The sequence below is a fragment of the Cariama cristata genome, unplaced genomic scaffold (assembly GCF_000690535.1).
Source record: "Cariama cristata isolate BGI_N322 unplaced genomic scaffold, ASM69053v1 scaffold15905, whole genome shotgun sequence".
NCBI classification, from domain to species: Eukaryota; Metazoa; Chordata; class Aves; order Cariamiformes; family Cariamidae; genus Cariama; species Cariama cristata.
The window spans coordinates 1-16,099 of NW_009617077.1; the positions used below are offsets into that span (position 1 = coordinate 1).

At 40.8% G+C, this 16,099-nt stretch overlaps 1 protein-coding gene across 1 annotated transcript in view; it reads left to right on the plus strand.

Annotated features, from left to right (window-relative positions):
* Positions 1–724: 724 nt before the first annotated feature.
* Positions 725–16,099, plus strand: part of LOC104161840 (low-density lipoprotein receptor-related protein 6-like) — a gene marked incomplete at its 3' end in the record, with an annotated part of 20,934 nt that continues 5,559 nt past the window's right edge. Inside the window, exons 1-3 of the mRNA XM_009700404.1 lie at positions 725–791; positions 2,992–3,388; positions 3,908–4,079. Coding sequence (XP_009698706.1) covers positions 725–791; positions 2,992–3,388; positions 3,908–4,079 — 636 coding nt within the window. The remainder of the gene's footprint in view (positions 792–2,991; positions 3,389–3,907; positions 4,080–16,099) is intronic.

The window sequence follows — 16,099 nt, forward strand, 5'->3', positions numbered from 1 at the left end:
AAAAAAAAAAAAGAAGTTATGCTGGCACACAACTTGCATTGTCTTTTCCGGCCTTTTTTTGAACTATGATTCCATACCCCTGGTGTTCTCCATCATGTTCATCATTAGAGGCAGAGTTTTTCTTGGAGAGGCAGAGTGAAGAAGTCTGGAGATCCCGCTGTCACAGTTTAGCTTTTGCATCTTAACTGATCTTTGGAGCACAAGCGAACAAAATGGATTGATTCTATTATGTCCTGGCAACCTTGAGTACCTTGAGCGGTCTTCTGTCTGAGTGGTGATCAGTGCCTAGCTGGGTGAAACTGTGTACAGCTGGTGTTTGCCACAAGAGCAAATTGTTTGGGTTTTGAGACCACCTTTTTTCCTTGACTGCTATCAAGGTGGTAATCAGTCCATAAATGTGCTCAGCTCCTGCATTTGCTGTTTTTGCTGTTGTCAGGACAAGCCTGAAGGCATTCAGAGCGATCTTTCCCTCAAGGTACCTTGAGGTGAGATGCTTCTCTGCTACTCAGTTGTTTTTTTTTCTTGACCAGAATGACTGGTGATCTAACTAAGCAGCTGAGGTGTCAGTATGCAAATGGGTGGGTAATAGCTCTAAAGTAAGCTTTAAACTTTTTATTGCTTGATTGGAGGGGTGGGGGGGTGGTATTTGATTGGGGGCTGGAGTGTTGGCCAAGCCCCCAGATAAAAACCATGAAATTCTTAGCTCGGGGATCCAGAGTGCAACATGGGTCAGTTGAAAGCCAGCGATACTGAAGCTGTTGAAAAGGATCGTCTTTGGGAAGAATTGGAAGGTCAGTTGGTCACTTTTAAGGGTGAAAGGCATGGTTGTACTCAACCGAGTCTTTCTAGGGACTTGGCGTTGGTTCTTCAAAATGACTGTCAACTTCAGCTAGAGCACACAGGTTATTTTTAAATTATGCCTTACTTTTTTTCTGTATGTGGTAGACTATACGTAGCTTTTGAACTGTTTAGAAATCTGAGGTTAGTGCATTTGCTCAACCTTAGTTTTACTAGAAAATGTGAAAAGGGTATTATTGTTTGGGGTTTTTAGTATGATTTTCATAGTTTTGTTTAAAAGGCAATTTGGATAAATGACTGTGAAGCTGCTAAGAAAGAAAGTACTAGGGATTTCTTTCTTGCTTGGAACTAAATAGTTGGGTTTAGTTACGTATTAATACTTTATATGACCATAATGCAGCTGAATGTGTGGATCTTGATACCTAGTAGCAACAAATGCAGATGTACATATAGACCGCTGTGACAAGATTAGTTGCTTCTGTAATTATAAAAGATCTTACTACCCTGCCTGTTTTCCATTTACTGTGTCACGTGCTTTACATTATTTTGAAGGATGCATAGACATGTAATTACAGGTTCCCCCTTCCTGATATTAATTAACGCGTAAGAGTTGTTCACTAGAAGAACAATTGAGTACTGTGTACATGTGTTTCTGAATACAAGGTGTTTTAGGACAGAGGATCCCAAAGCTGATCTTAATCTGTTCTGGACTACTGATCAGGAACACTTGTAATAATATTCTCAACTGCAGTTGTTGAAAGGTGCTGTTTCTTGCAGCACTGTGAAAGTATTGTAGATGTTTTTAATGTGTTAAACTTGCTGTTAGTGAAGCAATGGCTGCTTTGGCATCTCTCCAAAGTTTGGCATGCATGCTAGAGGTTTCATCTAGCACCAACAACAATTACTGGCTTTTTTTTAAGAAGAAATTGGGCATCATACCCCAAAATTGTTTTTTCGTCAGCGGCCTAGTTGCTTTAGGTGTTGCTCTTTCAGTCTTCTAGCCCTTACTTATACCTCTGTAAGATCAAGATCAAGACATGGACAGAATGTGGCTTGGCGATGCCTCTTTTTCACTGCAACGTTGATGCATTTATTGTCCTAAAACTTACCCGTCCTCCCTGCTTCTGTCCTCACACCGACGTCAGGCCCTGCCAAACCCTTTCCCCTCACTGTTTGAGGAGAGCCATTGCAACACACTTTCCCTGCGTTTAGGACGCACACATTTTTCCCTTGGCTCAGGCTTCCCTGAGGCCTGAGTTGCTCTTATCTCCCTGAGACTCCAAACTGATAAGCCAATCTAATTGGAGTGGGGTGTGGTGGTTGTTTGTCCTTCATCACATTGCAATCTGGTGACATAGAATAGAAAATGAAGTGAGAATGAATTAGAATAGACAACAAGTACATCTGTCATTGATCAGATGCCCAGCACGAGCACCATTAAACGACTTGTCTTGCTCTATGTGAAAACATCTTCTGCAGTGCAAGCTGATCTTAGTTACCTGTTGTGATTCTGGCTTTTGACCTAAAAGCCAGCAAGGCTTTTGTACGCTTCAGCTCAAAATGACTTTATAAGACACACATTTATCTTCATGTCTTCAATAAGCTTGTTCTCAACAAATATGGGAGAAGCTGACAGCCCTCCTGCTTCGCGTGGTCGCTGGACAGTTGTCAGTTCCCAAATCTGATTCCTCTGATAGGAGTTTCTCAAAGGATATTTACTTGTAGCATTCTGTGTTACACTTTTTCCCCTTCTAAGGGTGTTGTTGAAACATGCAGCTTGTTTGTCATGATTGTTCCCTAAAACAGTCAGTAAATTATTTATATAGTTAATTTTTCATCTAAGGCTGCAGACCATCTGTTGATTTGCATAAAATAGCAGCATAGTCACCACATACCTATTTCAGTACCTTTGGAGGGAATGATACGGATAGAAAACATGTTCAACAGTACACTTTGGACAAGGAAATGACCACTGAATTTTCTCTATAAACAATCCGACTTGTTCTGCAGAAGAATAGCCTCACATTTGAAGCCTTTGAATGGAATTCTCTGCTGGTGCCCATCAGTTTGGTTAGGTCCTGTGCAAAGCCAGCTAGACTGGCTTGTACCAAATGGTACACAATCAGGTTCATTATTTACAGGCTTACTGTGCAGTGTTTGTAAGATGGTTGTGTTTTTGCCTTGTTCACATAGGTGCCACTGAACTGCTGCTTTTAGCCCGCCGAACAGATTTGAGGCGAATTTCCTTAGACACCCCAGATTTTACAGACATTGTTTTGCCACTGGAGGACATCCGTCATGCTATCGCCATTGACTTTGATCCTCTGGAAGGATACATCTATTGGACCGATGATGAAGTTCGGGCCATCCGCCGCTCGTTCATCGACGGGTCAGGTAGTCAGTTTGTCGTCACAGCACAGATCGCCCATCCCGACGGCATTGCTGTGGACTGGGTTGCCCGAAATCTGTATTGGACCGACACTGGCACAGACCGTATTGAAGTTACAAGGCTTAATGGGACCATGAGAAAAATCTTGATATCAGAAGACCTGGAAGAGCCCAGAGCTATTGTGCTGGATCCCATGGTTGGGTGAGGAGCTGTTCGTGAGCGTTTTTTTAAATTAGTCGTGTAAAGAAGATACCTCTGTCTACCTGTGTGCAGATAATGGGATGCAGTGATAAACTGCTGAGCCTTCAAAATGAAAATACTGGGATTCTTTGAAAGTTAAGGCTCTGAGGCAGAGGGACTACTGCTCTAGTTTGACCACTTGGGTAGTCATCTTGTAATGTGTCTTTATGTTTTATTCTCCTGTTTAAAAATATTTTGGGGGACTGTGTGGATCTGTTTGTTTATTCCAGCTAATAGCACTGGTTATGTTGTCTTGCTGAGCAGGCTGATACAGGAGTTTTATGTAAAGGGACAATGTGTTTACAGGTCAATGCTTTCTGAATGGTTTGGGCATCCTTATTTAGGTAAGGAAATATATTTGCTTAGAAATGTACTTTTCTGTGTGCAGTGTGGTTTCAGGGACCAGTAGGCCCGAAGAAGTTATGTGAATATTGAAAATCTGGATTACTAAGAGTTCTTAAGATTTTGTTTCCTTTGCAGGTACATGTACTGGACTGACTGGGGAGAAATCCCAAAGATTGAGAGGGCAGCATTAGATGGCTCCGACAGAATTGTGCTGGTGAATACTTCGCTTGGCTGGCCAAATGGACTGGCATTGGATTATGCAGAAAGCAAAATATACTGGGGAGATGCCAAAACGGACAAAATAGAGGTTTGTAATTGCACCTGCATTTTTAATTCCACGAAGTTACAGAATGTAGTTATTCTGCTTTCCTAGGTGTTCAAATTCTGATATAGCCCAAAAGGGCAATGGGATAATGGTTGATTGTGCTTTAAGAAATAATTCAGTTTCTTCTCTGTCTTTGAGCAAGTTATTCGCTGTTCTTTGCTCACTTTTCTGTGTGTAAAATAGAAAGTATATCCATGTAGTAGATCCCTCTTTTTAAGAATGTATGATAAGGATTTGTTAAGTCAATTCTCAGATCATCAAGGAAAAAAGCTTTTTACTGGGAGTAATGTTTGTAGGTTGAAAAAAACATCTTTCATTCTTTGCGCTGCTCAGCTTAGATGCTAGTAGAACATCTTTAAAATAAATAAATCTCATTTCACATATAATTATTTGTACTCCCACAAATCCTCTATACTTTGCGTCTCCCTTGTTTTATTAGGGTTCCAGCGAGGGGATAGGTTTTCCTTTCTTTCTGGTGTGTTCTGCTGAAACTTTTAATTGGGGGGGGGGGGGGGGGAAAAAAAAACATTTTTTTTTTGGGTGTCGGTAATAAAAAAGCCATTTTTCTTCTCTCCCGCATTGAAAATCATGTGTTTATTTTGTTACATAAATTTATTGAACAAAATTAACATTTATTATCTCTTTCTCAGTCTTTGTGAAAACAGTATTGTTTAGCATTTTTTCAGTTTACTGTCAAAAGGCAGAAGTTTGTCTGGAAGCAGGAGAGTTGGCTACTACCTGGTGCATAGTAGCACTACCTACCTTTGCCATATCCTGGTAGATTTACCTTTCTTTTGATGAATTACAGCTTTCCTTAGTGATTCCTTACCATTGCAAATAATTTTCAGTACTTATCATATTAGGCACAATATTTTCTCTAGCCTTATGAAATGGTTTTGGTTATTTGTAACTTCAAATAAGTCAATGTGAAGTCATAGTCTTGCGCTGGAAGGTCACATAACTGATGGTTCTCCTTTGGAGTCAAAGTAACTCCAGCCCTGCCAGGTGAGTTGCTTTGAAGCACTCCTTGGGAGAGCCTCAGGGAGCACTGTTTTCTTTGTCCTGAAAACAAGATTTATAGTCTATAATTCACCTAACATTATACCAACTCTGAGAAAAGAGGAGAAAAGAGTATTATCTATGCTTAGAGTTGTATTTATAACAGATCAAGCAGTTCAGCCCTGATACCGCCTTGGACTTGAATGTCTTTTGCAAAAGGAAAGTTAGATATTCTCCACTCTCATGCTTGCCAAAACATTTTGGATTTTTTCATGCGGTTCAGTCTTGCTCAGACCACGATTCCATATTCATTAATAATGATTCTGTTCAGCACTGAATCTGTTTGTGGTAGAAATTTTCATCTAGATCAGGCATGAGCTCACTGCTGCAGTTGTGTCAAACTGGCGAGAACACATGATGGAATGTTTATGCCAACATTGCCATGTCTGTGGCAGGACAGAAGATATCTGATCTGGCACAAAGGCTGCTAGGACAATTTCCATTTCTTTGTTTTTAAACCAATGTGAGCCAGCAGAATGAGTTTGTTCCAGGTTGTCATGTAACATCTATGCAGGGCATCGGAGAAAATTTATCATCTTAAGATTTCAGAATTACTAGATTTTTTTTTTTTTCCTATGAGGCTCCAAGTGTTAGAGTTGTGATTTTACTGCTGCTGCGGTTTATAAAAAGTTAACATTTGTTAACTCTTGTCAATGTGCAGAAAATCCTGAAAAAGCCTGGCTAAAACCTTTAAAGCAATCTAAAACCTTTGGCTTTTAGTTTTATTTGAGGATTCGTTTGCGTTTTTTTTTTCTTACTGCAGAAGGTGTTAATTGAGGGGTATGTGACAGAGATCTATAACATTAAGACAATTATGTATAAGGTGACCAGGGCTTCCCCACACATGCCATTTTTGATAGAAGAAATTGGCATTTGTAAATAACACTGGCAGGTGACGGGTGCAGAGCAACCAAAAGCAGATGGTTCTTCAAACGGTGTGTGATAAGTTGTGGAAATGGTTGTGGAAGTTAAAAGCTTACATGTGTTACTGGGAAGACTGGGTAAGTCTGTGGAAGGGAATTCCACTGAAGTTTACTAGAAAATAGAATTGCCTTCTGAACCACAAAAACTGATCTGTAAATTGCCTTAGAATGAAAGAGTCTTCTTGAAAAGTTTCAGTATGTATTTGCTTTATTACGCTGTTCTGTAAGTGTAAGTTTTGATCATTCTCTGAGACAGGATGCCGGGATGGGTGAACCCCTGGAGTGAAGTCGCACAGCCTCTCTATTTTCCTGTGTTGAGGCCATTCTATTCCTTCAAGGTTTGGGGAGTCTTTATTCTGTTAGCTTGTTGCCTTGGCTTTAGGAAAAACTTCATGTTCTTCCTTAGATGCAATATCGCTGCTTGCTAACTGCACTTCAGAGAGGCAGAAATGGGTTGAAAATCAATGACCTCTGGTAGTGCTGGATCAGGGTGGGAGTTCAGTACAGCTTCTGTAATTAAGAAAGTATGGAAAGACTCTACAGGATGAAGAGGAGGGTGTTCATCCAGCAGAATGGTTCAGTCTAAAGCAGATTCTTCTCCCTAACGTGCTAAGTAATGCGAATGTAGTGGTGAGTTTCTTTACTGGTGAATCTTAGTGAATTTTCCCCAGGACCTGGTATGGCTTCTGTAATCTTTTATGAGAGACTGACTTTGTTACCGTAGGCTACAGGAATCTCAGGCTGCAGTGACACTGTCTAAATCTGATAGCTAAAATATTACTAACATTTCAAGTCTTCCCTTTTCCTCCCACTGCCTTTCTCTCCTATGGCAACCGTGAATCCTGAGGAGATTTGTAACACTTTCCCTGCCCTTCCCATCCATTTTTTATATCAGTTTAGTAGAAGATGCGTTGACCTTCAGTAAATGTTTTAAACTTACGTTTGGAGAAAGGACGCTGGAGGAGGTGCGACAAAGAGGGAATTTGTGACAGGATCAAAAGATGAAACTTGGAATTGGACATGAAGACATCAGAATATATGCCTGGTCCCTGCTTTGCTTGTATGTGTATATTTGGGAGAGAGGGTAAAAGCAACAGAAACACATTCGTGTACTTGCACTCTATCTTTAAGTAGTTTTTCATACATGATTTTACATGTGTTGTGGTTTCTGCCTTTTTTTTTTCCTAGTATGTGGAATTCCTCAGAACCATTATTTAATTGCAACGCTACCGAAATGAATGTTTCTTGCAAGCTATGTTTCTGGTTGGTTTGTGCTACATAAGAGCTTTTATTATTTATTTTTTTACACACCGATTCGTGCTATGCTGTTCTGGAGCCCCCAGATGATAATAAAGCATCAGCAGGGGTTAATGGAGACTGGTGGGGGGTACAGCAGGGAGCTTTTGTTCCCATTTTATCTGGCAGCCTGCAGCAGGCAGAAGCAGGCTGTGGCTCAACAGCTTCGTCATTTATCTCGGTCAGGTTTCACTGCTGATAAACTTCTATTGAAATGGATGGCTGCTATTGTGCTTACCAGTAGGGAAGATTTCTCATTGACTTGCTACAGGTTTAAAGCATTTTCCTGCCGTGCTATAAGGTTAAAAATGTATGATCTGCTCTGTTGAATTGGTCTTATGTTTTCCTGCTCCAGTGAATATTTGTCTTCTGAGCACGTACGCTACCTGTTTTAAGGCATAGGTTGGATTTAAAATGGTCAGCAAAGCTCGTATCGATAAAGCAATTATAAATGGCTGCGTGCATGTGTGGCTGTGTGCGTTAAGAGGAAATAATGATGATATGGCTGATTTCTCCCAATTTTTCAGTCTTTGCTTCATTTTTCTTTATTCATCTTCATTCCTGTTCTCCATTCTCAGAGCCAGAGATGACACCCACTTACACCTACTAGTGGCGAGTTTAAAGCAAGGACTCGCTGCCTCCTGTACAGATCCAACCATTATCTAGTGATTTATTTTTTTTTTGAGTGCAGCTCTAACTTGAAGGCTTTCTGCATTCCCAAATCTATTAGCTGTGCCTGGCATTACTGTCTCTAATCCTCATGATTAATACGGAAAGTCTTACATCCTGCTGTTTTTCAGCATATGTATACGCAAGTCTTCAGAACCCAGCCTTGTCGGACAACAGAAAGCGGTTGCTGCTAAGACTTTTTTGAGCACAAAAATCTTGAACAGAGAGGACCTTTTTGTCTTTGACCTAGGAGCTAATAGCTTGGCATCTAGAGAATGCTCTAATTCATTATTCTAATCCTGAAATTGCAGGGCTACATTTTCCTCCAGTGACAACAGGAAATTTTGTTTTCTAAGCATTCACCATTTTTTTTCTGACCGAGAAATTTTGTCTCATAGCATTAGTCTTTGTATTGTGAAATGCTGATGACTTGTAAGCCTGATTACTGATCCTACCCCATCCACCTTGCTTTGAAGCAGAGGTTTGAAAGCTGAGAAGCAGAAACCATTGAATTCATAGCTGTTGAACACAGCTGCTTTTGTCTACTTGCATTAAGCTTCTGCAGGTATGAGAAATAAGATAATTGAAACAAATACTTGAAGTTGCTTTGCTGTTTAATTTTGGCTACCTGTCTTGGTCCACCTGGTTCGGATAGTTGTGGCAGTTGGGAACCTCATTCAGCAAAGGACAGCAAATATGTGCTGCAGAGGATAGGGGCAGATCCCTCTACTCTGTCCCAGTTTCAGAAATTTAAAATTTACTTCGTCAGGGAATTTCCAGCTGTTTCTTAATGCCTGCTAGGCCTGCATTAAGAAAAATTACGGATTTTTGAAATTAGTAGTAGAGTAAGGGCTTATTTAAAAGAACCAACCAAACAGAAACAATTAGTTTATACTTTGTACAATTTCTATTTGGGAGGTTTCTTTTGAACTTCTGAATGAGCTTGGGGAAGAATTAAATTTCATGATGCAGACTGAGATAGGAAAACTTTATTACAAAGCAAACAAATGACAGCCACAGACCATGTATTAGTAAGATATCCCGACTGTCAAAGAGCCAGATACAAGAATTTGAGTGACCTCTTATCTGTGGGCCCCCAAATGCTGAGCCAGGACCTCCTGGCATTGTAAGCTTGTTATTATTTAAAAAAAAAAAAAAGTTAAATTTCTTTTTTGCTTTGGCCTTTGAGCATGGTGCTACAGAATTGTCACTTAGGCATGTACCTTTTGCAGCTGTTCAGAGTGTTCTAATGTAAAAGTAAAAAAGAAACAACATATTTAAATCGCCCATGCTGGTTTCACTTCAGGAACATTAAAAAGTCAACTTTTTATTGCTTTTGGTAAATTGAGCATATCTAAATAAAACTGAAATGTGAAAAGTTTGATTATTGAGACACCCATTGCAAACCACTTGTGCTGACAAGTTCTCTGAGAAGTCCTGAGGGATCTGCTGTCTGCAGGCAGTCATACTTCATGGAGCAGGGAGAGTTTCCCAGCACCTCGCAACAGAAAGAAGATGCTGAGGGAAGGTTTTGGGTAGATACAGCCAGAGGTCTTGTCCAGGAGTAACCTGACTCTGTGATCTCGGTACCAAGCTTGGTATTTTTCTGAGAAGTGAAATTACTGCCCTAAAAATTCTGTGATATTACGGAAGACTTTGACATTCAGTTTGAAAATAGTTCTTGTGTCGTAGATCTGCATTTCTCCCTGAAATCTGTGGGTGGCTTTCATCTACTGAGATGTAGATACCTTCGGCTCAGTAAGTTGCCCTATGTTGTCCTTGTAGAAAATGTTAGAAATCAGCACTTCTGCAGTGCACCTTGTTTTACCCTAAAGTAATTGTTTAGAATAGGTTGGATGAGTCCTTCTCTAAAAGCACCTATTCTTTTCTGTTAACTCTAAGGAGAGCCTGCAGTAGCAGATGCCCACACTCAAGACCCATTTGAGCAGAAAGTTGTGCTGGCTTCTATAACCTTTTTGCACATTATCGTTAACAGCAAAAGTGTACCTTTCTCAGACTTGGTTGCTGCTTACATCTGTGCAGCTTAACCGAGACTTTCCACATTGGAAATTCACAGATGTTTCCTACGAGCTTGGCTAACAGATGAGCAGTCCTGTTTTGCTAATAACAACTCTGTAAACCTCTTGGCTCCCGGTGGCCCAGCATGAAGTACAACATTTAGATTCCACTAATGTGTCATACATGCTTCCTAGATTTTTCCCATTGGAATTAGGAAATTGTATTTTAGTTTATGCTGTTGTCTCACCTAGAAAGTAACATGCCTCTACTGGCACTCAGTATCGGTTACCTAAGGGAAAACACAAAAATCCCTCAGACTAAAACAACTAGAGCCGTCATCTGACCTCACTGAGTCTGACATACTTAAGATAATATTTGACGGCAAGCTGCGGAGTGATGTGAAGAGATACTGAGCTGTCTTCTGCATTTGTGATTCAGATGAGTGCTGTTCATCAGTCAACTATTAGCCCTTACTCTCTAATATTCTGGGTTATTTTTTTTTTTCTTCTCACAAGCTTAGTTGCGTTAGTGTACAAAAAAGATTGTACTGATCTTGGACCTGGGCTTCTTCAGAAACGTTCACTTGACCTTGTGATCCCTCTCAATAAATACTCAGCTTTCTTCACACAGGCTTTTGATTTCACTTTGAGATTTTGTAGCCCTAACCTAAACTTTTTTTCTGATATCATTCATGATGATATAACTTTGTGAAGGTCTATGAGAAAAGGATTATAAGGAAGTTAATACCTTTTATTAGGCAGGTAAATACATACGGTGGAAAAACAAGCTTTTGGACTTGCAGAGACCCTTGGAATTGAAGTGATTTAGCAAAGGGTGCAGTTCAATCAACTTAATAGCTTACTGCCACCAAAAGTAGAAAGCCAGCTTTGCACTGGCTGAGTCACTCATTGCACTGTTCCCGAACTGCTTGGACTTGCCAGAACAGCGGAAAACTTTCCACATTTTTTCTCCCTCTACAAAAAAAAAATCAATTATACTTGCTTATGGAGGAGTCTACAAAGCACCAAGTTAGGTAGAGAACAAATAAAAACTCGGAAGTTCCTGGGGCAAGGTACTGAAAGAGAGTACCTTGGAAGGAAGAGAACAGAGGCTTTTGCCTGTGTGCAAAAGCATTACAAGTTGGGTTGCCAAACTTAATCTGGTAAAACTGTCCCCTAAATCACTGTGAGGGTTCAGGTTGGTCTTGGCTAGTCGCCTTTGCTTCATGCGAAGCATGTGTACGGTTGCCCATAGGGCTTAGTTGACGAATGGCAAGTTGCAAAATCACAGTACTTAGCGTCCTTTGTTACCCCTATAGCGTATGCCCACCTAACAGAACACCCTCTGACTCTTGCCACTCCACCCTAGGTATTAACGTACCAAAATTAATTTCCATAGCCAAGCATCTTTATTCACCTGTTTTACCACTGAATCTTCTCAGAGGACCCTCTTTTTTTTTTTTTTTTTTTTCCCTGTGAAAACCTCTCTTCTCGTCTTGTTCCTCGTTTCAGCTCAATTTTTTGTCTTAACCTGTTCTTTACAAATGCAGAGGTTTTTTGTATTGCATTAGATTGCCTGGGAGATGTCATATTTGATGATCACAATGGTTATAAACTCTTTTCTCTGCCTCCTTGTCACTTTACCTGACTTGAGCAGTTTCATTGAAAACTGAACCAATTGTTTCTAAAATTAAATTCCATCGCTGAGAGACAGTTCTGCTGTTGGCATTGATTGATCAGCGAGCTCGGAAAGTTGTCCTATTGTGAAAGAAATGAGCTTATAACTCTGTCTGTAGCGTGAGAGAAAGGGCTATTTGTGAAGTTAATCTCTCTTCTGTTTTTACATATTTATCTTCACTGCAGTCCTATTAGGAATATTATCCATGGTCAGGAAAAATATATTTTGAATTCTTTGGAAAAATTATTAGAGCTCAAAAGGAAATTGGGGGTGCTGGGGAACTGTTAAATTAGAAATTTGTAATGGCTATTATGAAACAATTAACAGTAAAATTGCGGAGTTGGCTTGAGGCATTTGGTTTCTGAAGCAAATATAAAGGGTTCCAGGTATCCCTTCTGCTGATTTCTCAGGATTTCACTGCAGTGAAGAGATGGCTTCCCATTTCATATCTAAAACATGCCTTAACGTTTTGGAATTGAGGGCAAATACTGTTAACAGTAAGTTAATGACACTGAGAGAATAATTTCCTCAAGCAGAGTTTAAAGTTTCGATTGCTCAGTCAAAGAAAATATAGTTGATCAGGACTTTTTTCTTTTTAGAGGGGAAGACTAATAAAACTGGAAATTTAGACAAGTTGTCTCTTTTTTCCTCTCGTAGAGCTGCTGTTTTATAGTAGATACATGTGTTAATTTTATGATATTACTGCAGCCATAGCAGTAAAATCGTTCTGTTCTGTTTGTATTGTTTAAAGAAGCAAGTTGAAGATACATAGTTCTCAAACCCAGTCTGAAAAAATGCTGATGTCATGTTCAGAAGGCGTTCTAGCTGTCTTACAGAGTTATTTTTAAGCGAGATGCTGCCCCAGTTTTCTTTTTTCCTTAACCAAATAAATTTAATGAGTTAGTGTTGTTTTTCACTTTTCTGATACAGTAAGATTCATGTACATTTAGGTGGAAGATGAACAGTCGTATCTTTGATTAGCAGTGTTGTGAACTGAGTCAATATGTGTTGCATCAAACAAACGACACATGTAAGTACTTATCATTGGGTAATCAGGGCTGAAGTTACCAAGTCTAAACCCTGAATATTCCTAAACTATTTCCGGTATAATGCAGGCCTCGTTCAACATCTTTTTCCATGGTGTGTTGAAATATCTGGGATATATGTATTGAATTCAATATTTCACAGCTGTCTGACAGTAATACTTCTTTGCGATTGTCTTATGCAGATCAGCATTAATGATCAAACTCATGAGCAATTCACCTTTTCACCTCATTGTTTTTTAGTTGTGTCTATTCCGAGAGTGCATTAGAGTGACCGTGTTGAAATTGTGAAGGTGGTAACGCTTTCTGATGTTTTTCTGCTGTCTTTCAAACTGTTGCAAGAAACCCAACTTGTCATTGGAATGACTCAAGAGTTTAAGGTCTGCTCAGGAAGAGTTTACCTTTTTTTCTGTGACATTCCTTTCACATAAGTCTATGCCAAACGGCTGAGGGTTTTTTTTCATGCTGTAAGGTAAACCGTAACGTTATATCTGAGAGTGTATTTCAACCAAGGAACAAGAAGCTAGTGTGTTCTGCATTTTTGGGGCACGTGACACGCAAAGCATTGCCACTGAGTCAGAAGACTCTCTTATTCCTCATCCTTTCAGAAGGAAGATAAATGCTACAATCGCATCCTTCCTGTCAGTCAGTGGGGAGAGATGGTTTCCAGCTGTGGTCTCTGCTAGAAATTTTGTACAGCTGGCACGGTGATGGCAGTAGTGCTTGAGCAGGACAATTGGGGTCCCGTCTATTAAGTGGAGTCTCCTGACCTCTCTGAGGATCAGTAAGCTGATCTTCTGGTTTCTTAGAAGAAACTTAGCTGAAGGAAAATCTACCGAAAGGAGAAATGGTCTTGTTTTAGCCAAACCAGGACACTGATAAAGGTGCTGAAGTTCAGGAACCAGTAGATGACTAAAGTATCTGTCATTTGTCCAAAAATTGGGTGTCAGTTTTAAAAATCAGGGCTTAGGTTCAAGTTATTTTTATTTTGTTATAAGATGTTTGTAACTGAAATTAGAGCAGTTTATGGATTTTACTGGAAGAAGTTGTTTGGTTGGGTTTTTTGTTTTACTGATGTGTGTGTCTGCGAAAGAAAGTAAGTTCTGGCAACATCTTGTAGTGTAGCTGGGGGCTTTCAGTCCATCGCAGAGGTCTATTCCATTGTTGTAAGTAATCTTTAATATTTTGAAGATAGAGAGTTACCAGCTATTGCTTATACATTGTCATTGATTATTGGCTTCCTCTGGTCCAGTCATCCCAAGAGAGAGCTTAGCATGCATGATACTTACCTGCTCCCTGATTATTTATAACCAAGATCCAAAAGAGGAGACCCAAAAGAGGACCTGGGAAACTACAGACCCATTAGTCTTACTTCAGGCCAAATAAAGCAGGTGATTGGGAAAAGCCAACACGGATTCACCAAGGGCAAATCATACCACACTAACCTGATCACCTCCTACAACAAAATAGCGTTTTCTGTTGACATGGGGAGAGCAGTGGATTCTGTTTACCTGGACTTCAGCAAAACATTTGACAGTGCTTCCCACAGCCTCCTCCTAGACAAACTGTCAAGATACGGACTGGTTGAGTGGTCTGTGAGATGGGTAGGGAATTGGCTCACAGGCCGCCCTCCAAAGGTGGTGATCAGTGCTTTTTACTCAAGCTGGCAGCCTGTCACAACTGCAGTCCCTCAGGGATCGATACTGGGCCCCACACTGTTCAATATCTTCATACATGACCTGGATGGTGGGATTGAAAGCACCCTCACCAAGTTTGCTGATGACACTAGACTGGCTGGTGAGGTGGACGTGTCAGAAGGGAGAGCCATCTTCCAGAGAGACCCGGACAGGCTGGAAGAGTAGGCTAGCAAGACCTATGTGGAGTTTAACAAAGACAAGCACAAGGTCCTGCACGTGGGGTGACAAAACCCAAGAGCCCAGCAGAGGCTCAGATCTGTGTGACAGGAGCAGCCTTGCTGAAAGGGACACGGGGGTCCTGGTGGACAACGAGCTGGACATGAGTCCAGTGTGGTGCTCCAGCAACCAAGGCAAATAGGATCCTGGGCTGCATCCACAGGAGCGTTGCTAGCAGAGGGAGTCGTGATCATCCCACTCTCCTCTGCGCTTATCAGGCTGCACCTAGAATTCTGTGTCCAGCTCTGGTCCCCACAATTCAAAAAACTTGTAGACAGACCGGAGAGGGCCCAAAGGAGGGCCACAGAGGCGATCAAAGGGCTGGAGAACCTGCCCTGTGAGGAAAGACTGAAGGATTTCGGACTTTTCTCCCTGGAGAAGAGAAGGCTCAGGGGAGGATCTACTCTCAATTTTCCAGTACTTAAAGGGCAGCTACAAGGAGCCACATGGAGAGGACAGGAGCAACTGGTACAAGTTGCACTGGGCAAGGTTTCATCTTAATATAAGAAAGAAACATTTTACAGTGAGAGCAGTCATTCACTTGGATAACCTCCTGAGGGATGTGGTGGAGTCCCAGTCACTGGAAGTTTTCAAGATGTGACTGGACAAGATGCTAGATAATCTCATCTGGGCTCCCTTTCCCACAGAAGATTGGAACAGATGATTGCTCGAGGTCCCTTCCAACCTGGGCTGGTCTATGATTCTGTGGTTCTACATTGAAAATTAAACTGTGTTGATGAGTTAAGATGAAAGGTAATGGTTTGCACACTGTCACAGTGCTTATGGCACTAGGTTAATTAGAAGTAAATCTTACCGGGTTTGTCTGACAGTCTCCCAGATTTACATTGGAAAGTGTGTTCTTTCCAGACCCTGCCTGCTGTCTTCTCTGGGAGTTGTCAGTACTGAGGCTGCCTGGCACCTCGTAGAACTGAGCTCTTATGTCTGATGCTGATCTAAGTATGGCCCGATAAGGACAGACAGTTTATATTATTAGCATCTCCTCAGAGCTGTGGTACAAGATGAGTACATCTGCCTAGTCTCTACTGCCACGGGCCTTGGTTTATTAGACCTGAGCGGACTGCTAGTCTGGATAGCTTTGCCAAGGTTCCAGCATAAGCTCTAACCAGAGCTGAATGTTATTTTCACAAAAGGGATAGGTATAATGATCGAGCTCGCGACGTAAACCAATCAAATGACAAGGGAAAACTACCGTACACTCAAATCCCAGATTATCAAAAAGGTAAAATCACTGCATTAGCCTATTTATCACAGCTATTACTGGATTCAAGAGTGAATTGAATCCAGGGTATCTGACAGCAAGAAAGACCCTTAGAATATATCACTGCAATCCAGTCTGTAACTTTAAAATACAAGTAATGCTTCAAAGTTGTTATTTTATCGTT